At 42.4% G+C, this 21902-nt stretch overlaps 1 protein-coding gene across 1 annotated transcript; it reads left to right on the top strand.

Annotated features, from left to right (window-relative positions):
• The first annotated feature begins 109 nt into the window (after positions 1-109).
• CIMIP4 (ciliary microtubule inner protein 4) lies at positions 110-6650 on the top strand. The gene is made up of 4 exons (XM_088055845.1): positions 110-750; positions 2396-2543; positions 3772-3882; positions 4092-6650. The coding sequence occupies exons 1-4, from the start codon at positions 742-744 to the stop codon at positions 4181-4183; spliced, it is 360 nt and encodes a 119-aa protein (XP_087911971.1). The 5' UTR covers positions 110-741; the 3' UTR covers positions 4184-6650.
• The last annotated feature ends 15252 nt before the right edge of the window (positions 6651-21902 follow it).

Below are 21902 nucleotides of genomic sequence, written 5' to 3'. Positions count from 1 at the left end.
ACCTGCTTGTGTTGAGTGGGAAAAGCAGCTCTGCTGCATGAGAGTTACACTCTGTGCCTGAAGACATGCAGAAATTCCAGTGGCCTGATGAAAGATCAGGAGCAGAATGAATGCCGAGTCCAGTGCTAAAATACAGCACTGGGTACTGGACATGGGAGGGCCAAGCTGTGGTTCTGTCATTGATTCTATGGAAGACTTCTTGCCAGCCCACCATCTTCCCATTTGGAATGTGGAAAATGGGAGTACCTTCCATATGGCAGCTGGGCCCAACCCACAAGGAGGTGTGTTGCTTCCCTTGGGTTCAGGTAAGGGACATTGAAAAGAAATGTATCAACTGGTATGGCTCAGGTGTTCCAGATAGGCAGCAACAAGGACCCAACAAGAAGGCTGAGGTCAGAAAGCTCATGTGAAACATTTGGAGATGCTAAAAGATCCATTTCTGCTGAAATACCATCTTGTTGATTATCATGACTGTGTTAGGAAAGCCTCCCAGAAATCCTGTATGTGTGATGAGAAGTTTCGGGCACAGGTATTTAATGAGACACGAGCCTTTTACTCTGCTCCTTGTGTGTTTTTCCAATCAGCGAGGATAACCCTTCTCCACACTGCGTGAATTCCGTTTCCCATGGAGCTGGAGCCCACAGCTCATAGAGAGAGGGAGCATTGTTCCCTAGCAACCATCTCTACTCTTCAGCCTTCATCCAGGACCTTGTACAAACCACCAGTCACCACACAGGGATAATGGACCAGGTGAGAGAGGTAGTTACAGAAGAGGTTTTGCCTCTTGGTAAATCACAGATATTGGCATTTTATAATTTTTTTTAAAAAATAATTTAATAAATAAAGGAGAGAGAAATGTCATTTCCACATCCATGGGGCTCCTCGGGTTTGGAAAGTCACTGAAACCTCCTCACACTTTAGAGACCCAGTCAAATGTGGAAGGCCTATGAGACCACTCTTGGCCACATCTGGTGGCTGGTGAGATTGGCCAGTTCCCCCACCTGTCTGTGGAAGTTTTCTGCTTAGGGAGAACAGCTTCCTTTTTCCTCAAAGGCTGCATGTCAGGAAAAAGTGTTAGGCTATGCTAAACATCTTTCAGAAAGAAAGATCACATTTAATCCTTTTTAGCTCTTTGATCAAGATCTTTTCTGACTGGTTGCCTATTGTCCCTCACAGAATTAGTTTAGCAAAGCAATAAGTAAACATACTTCTGTCGTTCCTGTTATCCAGGAGGATGGTAAAATGGCCTTAAAGTCCTTCTTGCCTCAAGGTGTGGTATTCTCTGAGCAGTGCTTTGACTTCAGGGTCGGATATCAAATGAAAAACAGCAATCACATGCAGTTGCAGTGCTTTTATAATAACAGTGACAACAGCGTCATTGTTTGTTCTACAAACTAGAAAGTAGGAACAGTCGCAGGCTTTGGTGTCATTTTTGTCCAGGAGGAACTGGGGAAATTATTGATGAAAGGGATTTGGGAAATGAGCACATTGCCTCATTACACAGAAATTCTGCTTTGTTGGAAGAAATGGGAGAGGAGGAATTTCTACATCAGCAGACTGGAAAGTTCTTCCTACTGAATATAGTAATAATAACAAACAGACATGGGTTTTTTTAAGTAGGAGGTGGGAGTTAGCACAGCAGTTTATTTAGCAGCAGCTTCCTGCACTTTGATCATGTGTAAGTGTATGGCTCTTCTTTAAAAATAAAGAAGAGTGAGAGGGAAAAGAAGCAGATCATTCCCTGTGAGGTTTTTTTTGTGGGAGAGGCTCTGCAGAGCATGCAGCACTGACTCCTGGAGTCTGGCTGGTACAATAACTTCAGCTTCAGGATCCCAATACTGTGTAAGACTTGGTGCTGCAAAGATCTGTCACAGCGTAAAACCCAATCCGCTGCTGATTCAAGTCAACCCTGGTGGAGCACTGGGGTTCCTACCCCATGGGCTGGCGCCTTCATTCCCACAACTGCCTCAAGAGCAGAAGGTAAGCCCTGTGTCATGTCCTGAGCTAATCTGACAAGTCCAAACGTGCATTCCTACCCCATCCAGATCCCATTTGTCCTGCTGCTAGTGCCAGCAGGCTCACAGTCTTCCACCACTATGGGGCAGGGCTTCGGTTTTGTCACAGCCTTGCATGGGCTAAACCTACCAAGTCCCCCTGGGATGGGGACGTGACAGAGGGTTACACAGACATTCCCTCTGCAGGAAAACCACTTCTCGTCCTAGCTGTCCCATGCAAATGCAATGCCTACAGAAGCCGCTAAGGGAGACTCAAGGACAGACCCAGGTCCCAGGGATTAGTCATAGCTCAAAGAGCTGTGCAGGGGTGGAAATGCCAGGAGTTTGCTGCAGTTTGGGAATGTGGATTGACAGCATCTCCCTGTTGTTTGTATTCCCAGAAATGCCAAGCTCAGGACAATGCAGCATTAGAAACAGGACAGAAAGGACTCAACAACTGTACTGAAATGACAAAAAACTACTTGACCTGGGCATCTCTTTCAGATTACCAACAGCTGAGTTACAACTTCAACATTAATATCTTCCAAGGTGAGGGGACACACCACCTACCCCTGACCTTCAAAGCTGGTTCCATCTGTGCTTTGCCAGGGCTCAGGCAGCCACATTGCTCTGGGTAAAGATCTGACCATACATAATAGATTCCCCTCTTATTCCTTCTATCCAAGGTCACTGCTTTTCCAGGCTGTGATACCTAAGGAACTGGAATCTAGATACTCCCATTTTATGTATCTTATCCCTTTCTTTTCTTTCACTTTTTTTTTCCCCCCCCCAGTGTGAAAAGTGAATGTGAATCATAATCCTTGTTGTCCTGTCCAGAGTTGTCCAAATGGACACCATTTGCAATTTAATGTTCCCTTTCATCTCCAGTTACCTCCCGTTCCAGTGCCAGCATAATTTCTCTTCCAGACTTTTAGACATGTGGAGCTCTGAAATATCTTTCCCAAACCTCTGTTTCCAAGGTTCTCCAGGATCCCTCCATCTAAGCGAATAATGGAAACTGAGCATTCATCCAAGAAACTCTGAGATAATTGTCCATGGTTCTTGTTTCTCGTGTACCAGCATAAGGCAGATTCATTTTCCTGATACAGTATGTTCCATGACAAGACTTTGCTGGGTATTGAGGACTGCATTGTCCTGGGTTTGTGTGGTTACACAGAAAAGAAGGACGTCTTTCCTCAGGGAGCTCAAAATCATTATTGTCAAGACAAATATGTGATTAAAAGGAAGGTGAAGAGGAAAGGATTAGAGAAACACCACCCCACCCCCCCCGCCATGGTTAGAAGTAAAGAGAGGATAAAAAGAGAAGTCACATTTGGCAACTCTTTAAGTATTTTGGCAGAAAATGAGATCAAGAAGGCCTAGAGTAATAAAATGGTTTTGGGGGTTTTGTGTAGTTGTGCTGCTAGCAGCAGCTAGGAAGCTACTCACATGGATGAGGAGATTCAACGGTAGGGTAAGTGGGCACTTGGCTGAGGAAAGGGCACTGAGATACAAATAAAGATGCCTTGCAGCACTCTCTGTGTGTATCTCATACTTGAGGATGAAAAGCAGATTTATTTGGAAACACAAGTAACCTCCTGGGTGGTGATGGTGAAGTTATTGTTCAGTGCCCAGCCTCAGACCAGATCAAAGGTACTGCAGTCAGCACATACCTTTTCTTGAGCACTTGCAACTGCTGGGGTTGCTCCCCTGTTCAATTCCAGGACTGCAGTAGGGTGATTTCTACATACAATTCCTTATTTGCTGTTCCTTGCAGGTGGTCCACTGAAGAGCCAAAGCTTGATGAGAGATTCCTACACCCCTGATGTATTTCAGAAGGCAGTCATAGATCCCAGGCATTGGCATGGAAGGACAATTAATGAGCTGGGTATGACTTCTGACATGAAAAGTATATTGTTGAATTCCTGAGATGGGAGCTGCTTCTGCCAAGAACAAAGGATGGGTTTGAGCAGAGGCACAAGGGGCCTAGAAACTGGCATTTTAATAAGAGAGAAGCTTTGCAGCTAGAATAATCCTTGGGGTATGATAGCAGTAGGAGGGAAGCTGTAACTGAACTATGATTTCCATTCTTTACAGGGAGATGGTATGAGAAATATTTCCTAGATCTTAACGTGCAGAAAGCAATGAAGGAGAAACATGGGAGGCGTAAAAAAAAAAAAGATTCCTAGAAGATGAAGGTTGAAGGTTGGAATGCATTCAACAATGAGTCTTTTCCTTCTACCATCTAATAAACCTGCCTGTGAAATCTGAACCCATTGCCTTCTAGCTGGCAACAACAGATTTGTTCCTGGTGCTTTCTCCCCTCTCTATTAAAGTGTCTCTGGGGAGAGCAGTGTGAAATAAGTCTGAATATGCAAACAAACAAAAAAAATCACTGTTGCTCACTGGTACAGTGGGAAGGATTAGTGTGTGAGGCCCGTACCCTTGGAAAAGGATGTGGAGAGGGCCCCACATGGAAATTCACCTGCTCACATGTAAGTTGGAGCAAGACCTGTGAGCGGTGTAAGAGGGCAGTGGTGGGTGTTTGTTAACAAATAATGTTTTCCGGAAGACTTATGACACTTTGACAGCTGCCCCAGCACTCCGGGGAGTACAGAGGATGCACTGGGAACCAACCAGGGTTGTCCCAGCAGCAGAAATGTGCAAAAGGAAATGGAAATTCACCTGAGAAGAGTAGGTATCAGGGTGTTTGTGAAAGCTCACGCTATTTACAGGCCAAGGCGGTGAAAATAAAACCTAAGAAACAGCAGCTTATTCCACCTAAAGGAAACAGGAAAGGTGCAAGAAACCTCAGGACTCCTCCAATGCACAAATCACCCCCACACCATGCATGTACCCTTACTGAAGCTCTCATAAGCCCCACTTGCCCCTGACAGCCCTTTCCCTAGCTCAGAGGTGGCTCTCAGAGAGAAGCACATGCCTCCAGCATCCAGTCTGTACAACCTGGAGTGTGGGAGTGTGTCTGGGCAGTAAGTAAGGACCACCCAAGGCCTGAATGATGCAGGATTTGCAGGGTCTTTAGTGCTTCCTGATGTGTTTTTCTCACAAATTTAATGGTCTTTATTGCAGGACTGCTTTCCAGCTCCAAAGTGTAGCAATTTGGTGCAGCAATCACAAAGTAATTTCTGGGAATTGCGATGCCCTGTTCTTCCCTGTCTGGTCCTGAGCTCTCACCATTTTAGAAGATTGATGCTTTTCTCAATAATATGAACTGTTTTGGGACAGAATTAGGATCGTTACTTCACCATTGGCTGGTGATTAGATAACAGTATGGTGACTTTGTTAAAGTAGTGAAGGAGGTTAAAATTTAACTAATATGATAATCAAGTGATAATCATTTTCCACAACCAATAATTAACCGGATATTTCCAGGCAGATGTCCAAGCCTTTCAAATTAAGTAGACTGGCCAAATTGCAGCTTGTAGAAACCTCCCTATGGGTTTGCTTTGTACATCAGTACTGAGTGGCTGCTGTCTGAGCACACACCACTCTCGCCTCCCCTGAACAGCACAGCTCTGTAGGAACAGCCGGTTCTCTGTGTTGCATCCAGCACTGATGGCCAATATAACTCCAGGTACATAATGAGTCTTCTGAGACCACAGCAGGTCCTAATCCAGAAAACATGGAGCTGAACAGAAATCCACTGATGATGTTTGGCGTACTGGAAGCAGGCAGTTCAGGGCATAGTCAGCTAATAGGCAACACATAATGTGGGATGAATCCACAAATAGATGTACAAATTTGTTTCTACTAGACATTAAAAATGCTTATTAGCCATTAGAGATAGACACTAGGGCAAGCAGGCAGACTGCAGGATTATGGTTCAGCTGGAAGCAAATGCCCTTTTGCTATTCATGAAGGGCTCATTAAGAGAGTAGATCAGAAGAGAAATGGACTGAAATGTCCTGTTGGTGCACCACTGGGCAAAAATGGGGTGTTTGCCTCTTGCGGTGAAATGAAGTCACTGTGTAGACCTTTTACAAATGAAAATATTTTATAAGCACTTAAATAGAATAAAATACTTGGTGTTGTATAATGCACTCAAATGTGTGACAGCTGTTTGATGACAAATGAACATACCTGTGTCAATTCCCCTTCATCTTCTTTGCTTTGCCAAATGGTACAGCTCAGCCAGGAACAAACACTTTCAGACAGGTGACACATGAAAGCTGCAAAGATAACTGAGATTATAGCTTTCAGTGAGGCAGCACAGCTGCTGGGGACAATCAATACCTGAAGTCTCTGAGTGCTGAACAGACTAATTTAGCCACAACCTTGGCAAGGAGCATTTTCCTGTGTGGCACTTTTTGTTGTAGAGTGCTTTGGCTATCCAGCCAAAATGGAAAGTCAGCCTTGGAATCCCCAGGTACCATGTCATATGCAGTTAGACAAGAACAGAGCTGAAATAAGTGATCATGCTCCCTGCAGCTGAAATCTCCCTTCTATCCATTCTTTGGCTCTCAACAGTTCGTTCCTTCTTGCTTGTTTTGTGCTCGTGTTGGCACTTCCCTGCCCACGCTCTGAACTGAGTCAAACTGATAAACCAGCAGAAAATCAATACAGAAGGAAAAACAAAACCAAACCAAAGTTAACAGGTTAACCAATTAAAATTTCTAAGCAAAGGACCTTGTTGCAGATAAGGCAATGAGTGATGGGATATGCAGATGTTAGGAAAGAGGAGTAGAAGGAAAATGGAGGTGGAAATGGCCTTTCACTGCCTTTTTTATGCAGCAAGAAATTAGTTTCCCTCCACTGTATTGTCTCACAGAGCTCAGTGCTTTGCAACACAGGTAGCCCGTATTTAAGTGATTTTACAGGGTCTGATCATTGGGTGGCAGCTCTGAGCCAGCGTTTTTATCTGACAAGTCAGAAATTGGAAAAAAGTGTATTCTTCTCTGGTTTAGCTAAACCATTCACTGAAATTGCTATTTAAGAACTGTTTATGTCGCCTCCAAACAGTCGGTTCACTCGAAATACAATCACACTACAAGGATTTGAAGTAGGAGAAACCAGTTTCACCCCAGCGCTCTCCTCACAACTTTTTCTTACAGTAATGGCTACTTCCCAGCTCAGGTTTATGCATCACTGCAGTTGAATCACAGGTCATTTTGCAGGACATAACATTTAATAAATATTTCCTATTCTCCAAACAATATTGTGTTTTTCTTCTCATTTAACCCTCTGACCTCTGCCTATCTCATGCTATCCTGAATGATTCCATCCTTTGGTGTCTCCACTGTGAATGACTTCAAATGGCTTATATAAAGAGATGGTAACAACTGTAAGAACAGAAGACAGACACTGCAAAGACCCTTATTAGGATCTTCAGCCAACTATTCTATTCAATCCTTTGTGCTGTAAAGCTTGCATGGAAGTAAAACCTAAATTCAGAGCTACATCTATCCTGAGGTAAGACCAGTATTCCTAAAAGAAAGGAGTACTTACTGCTGATCCTGCCCATAATGGTATAAAAGAGAAATCCAGCACTGTTTGAAGTGACAAGAGATCACAACAAAAAAGGAGCAGGTGAATTGACTTCAGTGCATTTCATTCTCAGGCACTGCGTTTAAAATACAATTCTGTCTTACATTTGAAGGCATTAAAAAAACTCTTATTCATCAAGGGAGAATGGTGATTTGAGGGTTAGGAATTACCTGTGGTGCTCCACTTGATAGTGGTAGAGCAAATGAGCCAAGGAGCAAGAAGGGTATAAAACAAAACCAAGACTCAAATGGTCTGTTCCCCAGGGCTCACTTTGTATTTTCCTTGCCACAGACTCCTCTCTGACAGAGCCAAGGCTTCATGGATTGAAGCTGGAAGAGCAGTGACCCGGTGTCAGGGGTGGGATCACTGCACTTGGAAACAGTACAAGAGGTTTAAGAACAACAACTCCTTACAGATGGAGAATAGGCTCTCTCAGATTTGGGCAAAACAGGGGTGAGAGCTACATTGAAAAATATACAAGAAGGTTCTATTGTTGATTTTAGAGAACAGGCCTAACAATTTTTTATGCTGAGTTGCCCTTTTATCCCTCTTAATAACATTCCTTTTCTTTTAAACCCTTGGATTCATTGCTTCTGAGCAGGAAAACTGATTATCCAAGCTCATTATGGGCCCAAGTGAAATAAGTTTCTTTTCCTATAACCCGAGAGCCTTGAACTGAAATTGATTAACTATTTTTAGAAAGAAGCTCTAGCTAAATCCGAGTTCCTCCCCTGCCAATCACACCTATCAGGGGAGTGCAAAACAAGCCTATCTAAATGCAGGTGCCTAGGAATTATGGCCTGTCCCTTTTACCAAGTACATTATTATAACTAAGAAAGAGGTGGGGTTGTTTGAGATCTTTCACTATGTTGGACTAGGAGTTGGAGAGGAGAGGTACCATTTTTGGAAAGAAAATGGGATAATAATGGTGTTATATTTCGAATTTTTAGTTTGGTTATCTAACATACCTGCAACTCCAGCAGCATCTTCTAAATCTCAAGGCTGGCTTTTCCAACAGTCTTCTTTAGGGTTCTGAAGACCCTTGTATTGTCTTCCTTGCCACTGCTGGATGAGAAAACCCACAGGACTTGGCTGCTGCCAACAGCCCACTAGCTGGCAGCTCTCTAAGGTGCCAACTGCATACAGACAGGAGATGACCTAATGGGGTACACTGTCTTCCAGGAAGCCAGAAGAAACCTCTGGCCACATTTCTTGTACCTTCCTCAGAAGCTGCAGGCCTCAGATTTTTCTGTGACACAGGAAGAGGTCAACTCTGCCAACTACAAGTGTTCCAGTTCCAAGATATGAAAGCACAATTCAGCTTTTGAGAAAAATCCATATTTTTCCCTTAAATAAAACAGGGACAGGGGCCATTCTCTGGCTGCATCTGCAGACTTGCTGGTCTCCTTGGTCTCCCACAGAGTTTCTTCAGTCTAAAACACAGATAAAGTTCTGTGTATCTTTTAATTAGCCCAAAGTGCACAACACACTGTGTTACAGCTGTACTCCGAGTGAAAAAGGATGTGCTTTGCACAGCCTGCGTGCAGACCTGCTGGGATGCTGCTGAAGGACACTGGATACAGCCTCACCCGGTACAGTTGTGTCCATGTTGCCCAGTGGGAATCGTTGCCACCCTGTGCTATCTCCCAGGTGGTGCCAGGTTGTTATCTTGGAGAGCACTGGTTGGCACAGGCAAAACCGTGGCAGGGGGAGTGCTGACAACAAAACACTACAAGCAGTTGCAAGGCAGTGTGTGATACTACATCTTGGCCCTGATTTACTTGGCACTAATAACTCAGGCAATGTGACTGCTAGCATCAGCATTTATGAAGCTCACGAGCTTTCAGGGATATTTTGCAGTCAGTTTTTCAAAATAAAGGACCCTTGTCTCTCAGAAGTATTGAGTATGAAAGTTGAAGGGAGAAAACAAAGGGAGAAGACAACATTTTCCAAGAAGCTACAAACAAGCCCATCTTTCCTTCACATGACTTACAAAAGCACTAATTAAAAAGACCTGACCCTCACTCCTAAGAGCCAGATAATTATCACGAGACCCAGGAGTCAATTTAATTTGTATCAGCTTTCCCAACTACTCTGCAACCTAGGATATTTTCCCAAAGAGACTGTTCTGGTCACCTTCCCACTCTGTCTTTGAAGACATTATATAAATTTGAGTCATCATGGACAATTTGGAGCTATTTCTTATCAGCCACACACTGGCTGGGACCAATGCAGCTCTTCTTTGTTTACATTCCACTATTAAAGTCAGACTTTGCTTCAGGGGCAAAAAGTATGTCATTTCTAAAGGATGAGGAGGTAAGGGAGTATGTGTGTTTTTGTGAGAGGGAAGTTGTGTTCGGGCAAGCTGGGAGGAATTCAGACAACAAGGTTTCCACGGCCTTTTATTGAAACCTATTTCCAAAGGAAATGCTGAAGAAGAAAGGAAGCAGTTTTCTAGCCTCAGACTTCCATCCAGAGAGGTCAAGATCTGCAGCTGCAGTAATTCCTTACAATTTCCTAGGTGTTTGGAAGGTGACAAGACTTAAGAGATAAACAGGTGAAAATTCTCTGTCCCCCTCATTGCAATGGGTGATACCCATGTGCAGCCTACTCTTACCCTATGGCTAGTAAGGAATTTTAGGGTCAGATATTCAATACTACAGTCTGAGAATGATTTAAATACTCAGGACTAGAGATAAGACTTAGTGGTTTACCTTTATCATTCTGAAACAAGTAGATATTTATCTCTACCTCCACTAACAGGTCAAATTTGAAGTTGTGGTCTTCTTGATCATATCCAAGGATGTGACACACCCAGGGTACTGCGAAGTTCTGGCTGTCAGGGTGTTTTAGACCTTTGTGGGATCTTCAGGTCCATTTCTTTGTTCAGAACCATTTCTTTGTTCCTGGTTAATCAGAAGGAAAAAAGCATGACTAGCTCAATCAGATGTGTGGTTTCTAAAGCCTTCCCCACATATATTTTATTCTGTTTCTAAATCAATATTACATTATGCTGGCATACTCCTGTAATTCAGTAAGTGACATGAATAAATTCTCTAACATCAAATACTTCTGCTTTCCTTCCTCCCTTCCTTCCTCCCTCCCTCCCTCCCTCCCTCCCTCCCTCCCTACCTACCTACCAACCTCCCTCCCTACCTCCCTACCTCCCTGCCTCCCTCCCTACCTCCCTACCTACCTCCCTCCCTACCTCCCTACCTCCCTACCTCCCTACCTCCCTACCTCTCTTCCTTCCCTCAAAGAAGAAGCACTCACAATAACTATTTAGGGTTGGTGGGTGTCTGTGCCCTGAGCACACCCTTTTTCATGCCTTCCCCCAAAAGGGGTTTGGCTGCCCATGCCCAAGGCTGTCTAAAGTGGAACCATCCTGTCTGAGGATCTCCCCACCTTCACTCAGAAGGTGCTTGTAAATTCAGGCCCTTGCCTGAGGTCTGGCACAGCCTGTGCCTGGTGATGCACATTGCTGATTGCCATCCATGGGATTGACTTCCTAGCTTGACCTTGGGTCTGGCTACTGGATAGGGACTTCCTATGGGATCTGGATTGATGGCTGATTCTGGCCACTCTCACTGTTCAGCTTTTCTTGTTACTGTGGGGTTACACCATTGTCATTGAGGTCAGTGCCTTGCTGTCACCCTCAGCTCCCAGCTCACCTTCCCTCAGCAAGCAAAGCTTGTGACTTCCATTGCGGCAGGCTTGGTGTTTTACATGTGTACACACATCTGTTATGCTTGCTCACACTAGGGAACCCAAGGAAGGGACACCAGAGAAATGCAACCAGCAGTTGGGACAGAGGTTTTGTGAGGACTGTGGGACTGCAGAGCTCCTGCAAACAGAAAATTATTTTGGTGCAGACTGTGAAGTCCTTTATGCTGCAGGAACACTTCCGTGGTTTGAGACTTCAATCCACAGCAAATTGCTAACTTTTAGAATGTGATTCAATACTCTAGGGATTGTAAAAGTCACTTTCTCTATTGGCTTCACGGCTGTCAATTCATGAATGAATCCTACAGCTTTTTCTCAAAATTAAAACCGAGGTAATTTCTTCCTATTCTTATTTCATGTATTTTCTTCCCTGCCTCCAATCTCTTTGCTGTTTATCCCTCCATCTTCAGCATCCACTATTTTACTTTTTCTCTTTCCCCTATCTCTTCTTTATTTCCTGTTCCTTCATCTCTCTCATACTCTCATAGTCTGACTGTTCTGTTTTCTTCCTGAAAGGAAGGAGAAGTAGCAACAAGATAGAGTGAGACATATCTGGTATATCTGAAAGGAAACACAGGTTAAACAAACACTTACAACTTCTGTTTTTCTCACAGTTTTTGTTTTGCAGAAATAATTTCAACATAGCTGTGCTCTTGCTGGCATAAGGAAGAGCCAGCCTTCTTTGCCAATCTGATTAGTTATTATCACCTCTGCCTCTAGTCTAACACATTCTCCACTCAAGTGCAATTATTAGCAAGTCCTGCTGTAATGTGTTTGTGTGCTCTCACAGCAAAAGCAGGGTCCAGTGATTGAAAGGCTAATGAAAGCAGATGGATTTGCTTGCTCTGTTTCCTGTTCTTCCTCATCCTGTACAGAACCAGCTTCCTCCCTAGTCTGGACATAGCACTGGTGTCTGCAAGCTGGATACTGTGCTAGCTGCAAGACCTGTTCATGTCTTTTTGCCCAGCTCCATCTCTCAGGTTCATCAACCAAGCCTCTTCAGGCCCTTCACAGGACACCAGCCAGGAACTTTGTTCTTACAGCTGTTATTAAAGCTTGGAGTCACATTCATGATTTGATGAGCCTCAGAACACTCCACCCATGTGCAAGCTGTAAGAGATATAGTCATTGTAGGGTGATAGTGTAGTCACTGTAGGGTGATACTGTAGTCACTGTAGGGTCTTCACTGGGAGGTTTTCTGAATAGAAAATGGATCAGGCTGGAGAACATAGTGGGAAATGGTAAAATTAACACAAGTTACTGGACTGGAGAAAGCAGAGACAGAGAAGTGAGGTCCTAGGTGATGAGAACTGCTGGGAATATCTACAGTATTGATCTGCACTTATTTCACTAATCAAAATTGGCCCTTCATGGGAAAGTGGAAAGAAGTCTCCAACATCAATTGCTGCTCTTAGAATAGGCTGGACTCTTTGCCTTTTATCAGAATTTTATCATGAGTCTTTGAACTAAAAATGTCTCAAGTCTTTGACTCTGCATGTTTGTAAATCAAAATGGTCATACAAGAAAAGTAAGACTCCGGCCTACACTCAGTGCAGAAAATTTGGAATTGATAAATAGATAAGTCTAAAGGGTTAAGCTTGATGAAGCCTCATTAGGCTTCATGCCTTTGGATCCAAAGGGCCTCATAATACTGGCTAAAACTGCAAACACATCTTTCCCTTTCTCACCCCCCCCAAAAGGAATGCAAGGACAGCCTTTCTGACACAGTGAATTATCATCTAAGGCTTGTGATGGTGCCTTTGTTTCTCTTCCTGAGCTGCAGAGGCCTGGTGCTCCATGAAACCCCAACACAGATGGAAGGCTGGTTAAGTGTGAGTATAACATAGAAAACCTAAAAGAGCGGCTCTCCCCAGTGAGAAGCCTGTTGTTGGAGGAAATGAGAGCACCAACACCAACTGGGAAATGCTGAATGGGAATTTATTTAGCTGAGCGCTCACATCAGTATCAGTGTCCTAGGATAAGCATAATTCTGAGTCCTGGTAATTCTCTGCATAGTTTTGCAATAAGCAAGTGTCCAAGCTGAATGAAAGGACCCTCAGGACCTAAGCAGTGTAGTGTTGACTTTTGTACCCCTTAACAAGAGAAAGAATGTGGCAGACATTTAAAAAAACAACTTCTAAGAACATAATTACAGATTTTTTAAAAGCCAAACAAATGCTCTCAGCAATCCACTGCTCTTCTAGCAGTCAAGAGAGATCTCAGTAAAAAGTCAGTAAGGGCAAGATATGAGTAAGTGATTTATTGTTTAAGGCAAAAAACTAGATGCCTCATTAAGCAAGACATTCAGCTTTGCCTTTGTGGGTTGTTTCCATTTGGTGAATACATTGCCATGCCCACCAAATAAGCCCACTTGCCTTAGCAAGAGTTCTGCCTCTAGGAAGTCATATGCCAAAGTGAGAGACACCCACTCTGTTTAGCTACAAAGTCACAGAAAGGAGAAAGCTTCCTGGCAAGGAAAACATATTTCAAAAACCTAGCAGCTGAAAAACTCACATCCCTGTATCAGTAAACAAACATACCTCATAGGTGGATTTGCAGAGAACCCACTTTTCCTTTTTCTTTTGGGAAAAACCTGCATGCAAGAAGGAGCTGAGTCTATGTTGAGGAAAGATCAATGTTAACTAGGGAAAATGAATGTGCCCTTTCCTGAGAATTCAAACTCCAGGAACAGGAGCTGAAGTTGTCTCTGCTGTCATGAGAACTGCTGGCCCAGGATCTGCTTGGTTGAGTGCTCTGTTTTTTAGAAACAGCAGTCAAAAGATGGCAAGGAATGATTTTGCCTTTCCTAGCAGCTCAAGGGCAGGAACCTTGAGCTAACCTTGCAAGAAACACCTGTTCCTGAGCCGAGTCACTGTCAGGTCCAAAATGTGAAACAGGCTGCCAAGACCAGGTTGTTTCAGCCATTGTAGAGTTACTGCTTGAGAGACCACAGAGTCCGTGGTGTTCAGTACTGTGAATCACATGTCAGGCAAGGGATCACAATCTTCCCAGTATGTGTTCATTTCTGGAAAGATCAGTATGCAATGATACAGAGAGCTGGTTTTGGCTTGGATAGAGTTAATTTTCTTCACAGTAGCTGTTATGGGGCTGTGTTTTGGATTTGTGCTGGAAACAGTGTTGATAATTCAGGGATGTTTTAGTTACTGCTGAGCAGTGCTTACACAGAGTCAAGGCCTTTTCTGCCTCACCCCACCAGTGAGAAGGCTGGGGGTGCACAAGAAGCTGGAATGGAACACAGCCAGGACATCTGACCCCAAGTGACCCAAGGGATATTCCATACCACATGGCACCATGGTCAGCACATAAAGCTGAAGGAAGAAGAGGGCAGGGGAATGTTTGGAATCACATTTGTCTTCCCAAGACACCATAACATATAATGGATGGAGCTCTGCATTCCTGGGAATGGCAGAACTCTTGTCTTCCCACTGGAAGTGGTGAATGCATTCCCTGTTTTGTTTTGCTTCTATGAGCAGGTTTTGCTTTCCCTATTGAACTGTCTTTACCTCAACCCACAAGTTTTCTCACTTTTACTCTTCCCTTTTCCATTCCTTTTCCCATCCCACCAGGAGGCGCTGAGTGGTAGTTGGCAGCTGGAATGAAGCCACAAACATTTTCACCACTTTTTGTTTCAATACCTGTTACTGAGCACCCCAGAGGCTCCAACACTTATGAGTAATGGCCGAGTTCCTCACTCACACAGGTGCTGTGCCTCTGCTCTGACAGCTGTGTTACTAACTAAATCTTGACTTTAGCATAGGTCCAGCAAGTGGGTTCCTGACCAGATGTCATAAAATTAAAAAGAATGGGGAAGTATTTACTTCCTGTTACATTTTGCTTAACCAATTTCCCAGAACTGTGATATTTTTCTGCCAGTGAGATGTAATGATCTCTTAACAGAAGCTGAACTTTGCTGCTTGTTCCCTTTTCTGTTAATCTGCACTCAGAACCTGCCCTTTAAATCACGATTCTCCTGGTGCCCAATCTTTTCTGAAAGGAAAATTAATTTCCATAAATTTAAACAGTCATTAAACAAAATATTGGTTTACATAGTGAATGCTGTCTCAAAGGCACACTGTTGCTGCTAAGCTTGATGTGTACAAAACTGTCTCCATTCAAATAGTAGCACTACTGAGTATGTAATGGCACTATTGAGTACTTCATAGTAGCACTACTAAATATGGATTCTGCTTAAACCAAACCCACACAGCTGAGGGATTAAAATTCAAGCCACACTCTGATTACATATTTTAATTTAAGTGATAATATCACTCTGCATCAATAGAAGTGAGGCAAATACACTCAAACAGAGACAGTGTAATTTAACATATATTTTTCTTTTTAATCTCTGGGGGAGAAAGGAAGCGGCTGGTGGCATCTAAAGAAGTGAGAGGCAATGAATTCTCTTTCTGTTTTCTCTAGCCTGGACTGCAGCCTCTGTGAAGAGAGTTCTGCAGGTTTGGACAGTACCTTCAGCAATTGAAAGTACTAGAGCTCAGGCAACTTTGGATTACATCTGCCACAGTGTACACATTTTCTTAGGAATCAGTGACAGCTGGAAGTGCATCAGAAATAAAAAATTTTGAAAGCTAAAGGAAAACAGAGTTAGCCAAGGAGTGGAAGAAGGAAAAGCTATTTAACAATAATTTTCAAGATTATACTGTAAAAATGAACATTGTACACAGTGTATAGACATGAAACCAAGAATGGAGACTTTTTGTCTTCACATTTCTCCAAGGGCACACATGTATGCTTCTCTCTTCATGCTCCTTTCCCAGATTAAAAAATAAAAAATAAAAAAAAAAGAGAGAGAGAGATGTGTAAACTTATCCTTTTAGTTTCTTCTTAACAGGCAGAAGAATTTTCCCACTTAGATGGAGAGACCTCAGTGGAGAAAGATAAGGACTGGTAGTGAATACCCATGCACTATGTCTCTTGAAACTTCAGTCATTCATAAATAATTGCCTTTTCTTTTTTTCATGCTTGTTAAACACAGTCTCACTGTGTGTGATTCCAAGCAATACTTTGTTACTCCTCTCACTTAATTTACTCCAATTAGGTTCTGGCATCCCTAGACACCAAGGATCTGCCTATCAGATGGAATGTTTCTGCAAAAGAGCAATGCTTGGCGAACATGAGATTCAAGTTCCCTAGGGTGGAACTGAGGCATCTCTGTTCAGCAGAGTTGTGGCAACTTGTGCTTGCCTGGAGTGTGACGGGATCAGTGACAGCAAATTCTCTGCTCTGCTCTCATGGCAGAGTCTGGCAGCACCAGTTTCCTGGTTAGTTTGCATTGAAAAGCAGCCTGACTGTGTCAGGACATACCTATGCCAAAAAGGCCTGTCAGCTCTGGTTTGGGAAGGCTGAAAGACAACACCACCTGCAGAGCCAGGCTGTGAAGTGGTGCCTTTCTTCTTAAAGGTCACACAAAGGGAGTTAACTGGCGTGTTAATTCCCTATTTAAAGTGAAATCCAGTTAGAGCCTTTAGCAATAGCTTAGAGTAAAGGTTGGAGAAAACTCTTCTGATACAGAGAGCAAGCAGGAGAGATCAGTCTAAACCTCAGAATTTCTCCTTCTCTGTTTGCTGAGCCTTAGTGAAAGCAACTTTCATGAGTGTATATGAAAAGCAGTGGGCAGATTGTCATAAATTGATTGGTAATCTCTTCAGGGCTACTGGGATGGGCTCTTTGACCAGAAATACTTTAATAAATCCATTCAGGAAACAAAGAATCATGAGCTGACAAGACACCAAAAGGCCATCTGTAAAGCAGTTAAAAACTTCAGTCCCAAAGTGGGACAAAACCTGATCGAACAGGTAGACAAGTCAAGCCTTTTAGCTCCAAGACAGGACGTGAGGATGAAGCCGTTGTTTAGACACCTGTGGCTGTTGCCATATCTGTACAGACCATCCACAGCCTCTCTTGGGCACAGGGGAAGCTTTGCCAGGCATGTGATGTCACAGAGTGGTATCCCAGGAGCCAGGTACCACCTGCTGGATCTGGTCTCCACCCCCAGGAGGATGTCACCTCCCAAAAGGAGATCTGGAGTTACATGGACACTATCAACACTGCACCAGGAGTTACTCAACAGGTAACATGTGCAGCAAAGGCTGAGAGGTGTCTTCTTAAATAGGATGGGCTCCCTTCAGGAGCAGAAGAAAGGAAAATATCTCCTTCATTTCTCATGACCAAGTAAATACAAAAACGGACAAACATTTTACTAGAAAAGACACATGCAGTTGAAAAGGTGACAGAGCACAAAGTTTCTAGACATTCTTTCGGTACATGCCAAGCAAAACCCAATGGTTGTGGCCCAACAACAAAGAAACAGCAGGTGAGAGGTTCTGAAAGCAAAGTTTAAACCAGGAGGCTGAAAAAAGCAGTCCTACATAGTAACATTCTTCAATGGTCCTGCTTTTATAAACTCTGTCAGATAACAGAGTCTCACTGCATGATTGATTAAACTCTGTGGGAAAAAGGGGATTGTATTTATTAGTATCTGGTAACATTTTGAAGCAGATTAAGTTTATATAAGATGGATTCCGCCTAATCAAAACAGAATCAGTGCTGCTGACATTTAAGATTAAAGACACTATGAGGAAATTTTAAAATGAAAACCAAGGAAATGATGCCAGATGTGGAAAATAAATTGTTTGGATTGATCTATTTGTGTGGTCTGAAATCACAGAAAGCCTATGACTTAGAAAAAGGGATAGGATAGAAGGTAAGAAAAACACAGAGAAAAGCAATAACCTGGATAAGCAGAGCATATAAAACTATGCAACCAAATCAAGACAAATGTTTTGTTTTGTTTTACTTTATTTGCTACTATGAATCTAACCACAGAGTCTATTTTTTTTTTAGCCACTGTAAATGATTGCTTCTTGGAGTTATTTGTGAAAGCACTCAGAAGAAAACAAACAGATTTAGGCTTGAAAAATATGCAAGACCTAGTAAAAGCTGAAACAATGAAAGGCACAAGTTTACTACAATAATGTTTTAAGGACAAACTGGCAAAAATAAGACTAAGAAGCTGTTAAAGGATGAAATGTTTTCAGTGGACATAGGAGCTGTTTAAAGAATCTTATACAAATTTAAAAAGAGAACCTAGGCCTTTTGTAAGTCTACCCACACTATAGAGTTATTTTAGCCTTAATGTTCTGAAAAAGTAAATGAGGCAAGATATGTAGAGAAAAATGATAATTTAAAATGATCTTTTCCAACTAAATTTTAATGTTTAATAAAACATATTTACTTTCTTTACAAGCCTTGCATATCCTATATTATTACTCAATTGCTTTCTTACCATATAAATCTGCAAAGGAATTTAAACATTCAATTGCTGAATGAGTAATTGAGGTAAATAATCAAAAGCTTTAGCACTCCTCAGCTTTAGAGAAAAAGAAATACCAAATGGAAGCTTTTGAGGAGTACTCAGAGAAATATTCAGGGAACTACTGACCAATCAGGCTGGCTTTTGCACAGGATGATAGAAACTCAAAGAAAAAACAGAAGTAGTAGAGAAAAATGTTCTGGAGAAGTGTTAGCATCTCTCTATAAAAGAGAGTTTTCCATGCCTCATAAACCTGGTAGAGTTCTTTGAAGAACTCCAGAAGCAAACATGTACAAGGTTATCCAATTAATACCTCATACCTAGATGTCTAAAGAGCTTGAAGTCCCTCAAAAAATGCATTTCCAAGAAACTAAGAGATAAAAGGAAGGTTGTCATGTAGACTGAAGTAATTTAAAGACAGAAAACTAATGAGAAAAAAAATATTGGTTAGTTTTCATATTGGAGAAAGGATTTAAGTAGTTTCTCCTGGGAAAATTATAATTTTCAACATGCTTATTAATTATCTGGCAGACCAAGTGGTGAGAGATCTCTTACCTGAAAGATCTGAGCGACTGAGAAAGGCACCGTTTTTCTGGGGTGCTCTAAACTAGTGATGATGGAGAAAACACTAAGCTATAAATGGGATAGGAAATTAGAATCACAGAACCAGAGATTCACAGAATGGTTTGGGTTGGAAGGATCCAAACCCCTTGCCATGGGCAAGGACATCTTCCATTAGACCAAGTTGCTGAAGGCCCCATCCAACCTGGCCTTGAACCTTTCTAATGAATAAACATCCACAACTTCTCTGAGCTGCCAGTTTCTTTGTCTTGCCAGCCTCATAGTAAAAATTTCTTCTTTATGTCCAACCCAAATCTATCCTGTGTCAGTATAAAACTGCTGCCCACTGTCCTGTCACTACAGGAATGAAATCTTGTGATTCCAATGAGGATTTGCTGGGCAAGCTTTGGTCTGTTTCCCTGAATTTCATGTCATCCCATTTGCTTTTATAGTTTTCATTTTGTTTCAGAATTGTCTCTTTTTCTTTTCAGCATTCAATTTCTTCAGTTTCTTCTCCTGTCTCTTTATTCAGCCTTCCTCCCTGATGTGGGGATTTAATTTTGGCAAGTTTCAGTCCTTGTAACTGCACTTCTTTTCCTCTCAGTATAATTGGCTGTAGTCACTCCAAATTCTCTGTTTTTTTCCAATCTCATTTTGTTTGATCATATCTCTCTTCCAGAGTGTTTGTTCCCCTTTCTTCCCTGATTTGGGAGCACTGCAGCTACAAAAGGCATGCCAAGGGGAGCACAGGACTGCCACTACATGGCTCCCTCCACACCTTTCTGCTTGGCAACAGCCTCAGCTGCTTTTACTGCTCTGACTAGGGTTAACATTATGCCCTATATACTGAGATGAAAAGAGGTGCACTAGAAGACAGAAACTTGCCAAAATTATTCCAATTAAAATCCCCAAATTCAGGACGGAAACAAAACAAAGAGAGAAATCATGGAATTCAAGGGTTGAATATGCAGTTAATGAAATAAACTCAAAAGTGTGTGTCAACATCTTATGTAACTTTGAGTGCCACAGAAGGAGAAACAGCTTAGAAGATTAAAAAGTACTCATCCCAAACCTTTGCAATGTATGTGTACACTGCAAGCAAGGAGCTGGAAAATTTTTGAAGAGAGAATAGTTGTCCAGTTGTTTCAGACAGCTTTACAACTACTTCTCTAGACAAATCATCATTTAAGAATGAGGACCAAATGGTTCTCTACCAACAAGCTGGAAAGCACACAACCAGTCCACAAAGGTTTTGACCTGAATTTGGTACATGTTGTACAAATTTGTAGAGGAGTTTGGGTTCACCCACTGAACCTCATGGTGAAACATCCATTGTGTAGAATGAGGAGCTGTTAGGGTCAGGGTTGGAGCATATGGAATCCTGGCATACATTTGAGAGGACTTATAAAGAGCAAAAGGAGGCATGAAGTCATAGTGTTACTTATTCCATGTACAGAATGTGACATGTGGAGTTTATTTTCATGGAAATTTTATCTCCATAGTGAGAGCAGAGGGAGCATGTAGGGAGTGAGGAGAAGAGACAGAGTGGAGTTCTATGTGAATAACATTGTGTGTACAACATACTTGTGAACAAGAAACTAGGCAGGGACTGCAGGATAGGTTGGTTTTGTTTTCCATTACCCAGCAGAGATACAGGATTCTCTGAAATTCTCCCCCTATTGTTCCCTGAGGTCTTGAAGGGCTTTCCACTGCAGGGTTCTTTTCTAGCAAACCATTCAGCCCCATTTTCCTTCCTTACATAAGAGACAACTCCCAAGCCTACAGAAATGCAGCAACAGACCAGTTCAGTGTTGACCTTAATTAGAACTACTGAGGTCACAATAAACCTCCTACCCTAGTCTCCTGCAAGTTCAAGTAGTATGTTTCTGGCTGATGAAGATTATTATAAAGTTATTACTTCAGAGCAAGAAAAAATGCCTGCTGTTAAAACATGGGCACAACCTTTGATGTTTGAGTATGCAGTAAGGAAAAGGTTGCAATCATCTCATCACTTGTTTTTTGACTGTGTAAGAAACACTGCTGACTCATCATGCAGATATACAGGATGAGGGCCTGGAACTACTTAGTGAGAAGCCCTACAGACAGGAGCATGTCAAAATTGGCTCCTGAATCATCACCATGATGATTCCATTCCTTCACATCAGTACCTGGCACTGAAGGGGAAGGGAGCAGCAACTGGCCTTTGCACAGTAACTTTATGGCTCAAGCTAACGATCGGAAGTTGAAGACCTGGGACTCATGACTGCTTCTAAGTCTTGAATCAGGCTACAGGACTCTAAAATGCTTTTTAACACCCTCAGTGCACCTGGACCTCATGCAGAAGAGAATGGAAAATTCATAGGATCAGCAACAGGTGAAGTTTATAGAAGTTTTGATTCCAGTAAGAAGTGGATTCCTCTGTCAGAGAAGAGCCGTAGATCATGAGCTCTGTTTCCAATGTTCACTACATATTTTATTTAATGATATTTAGGTGGATATTGAAGAGAGAGTCCCTAGAGCAAAAACTCATTCTGCTGTAAATGAATTGTTATAGTTGGAAAGCAAGCCACTGTGCAGCTCCCTATCCTGACAATGGCATGTTTCTCTGCAAACTCCAGGCTCCTTCAGATGATAATATTGTCTCTGTGGGATCATAACAAATGTGCTTTTATCTGTAAATCCTGTCTCCAAAATCAGCCTCTGCAAATGCCCAGTGAAGTGCAGAGGAACAGAAGGAACAGAGAACTGTCAGAGTACTGATCACATCT

This window comes from Pseudopodoces humilis, chromosome 5 (genome assembly GCF_049639895.1).
Source record: "Pseudopodoces humilis isolate 2021_Gansu_Grassland_sample_001 chromosome 5, ASM4963989v1, whole genome shotgun sequence".
Classification (NCBI taxonomy): domain Eukaryota; kingdom Metazoa; phylum Chordata; class Aves; order Passeriformes; family Paridae; genus Pseudopodoces; species Pseudopodoces humilis.
Note: the sequence above shows the minus strand (reverse complement) of the source record. Positions and strands in the feature narration are given on the sequence as shown.

Coding starts and splice junctions, on each gene's coding strand:
- CIMIP4 (XM_088055845.1), top strand. Junction 2,544..3,771: donor CAACATTAATATCTTCCAAG/GTGAGGGGACAC, acceptor TGTTCCTTGCAG/GTGGTCCACTGAAGAGCCAA. Junction 3,883..4,091: donor AAGGACAATTAATGAGCTGG/GTATGACTTCTG, acceptor CATTCTTTACAG/GGAGATGGTATGAGAAATAT.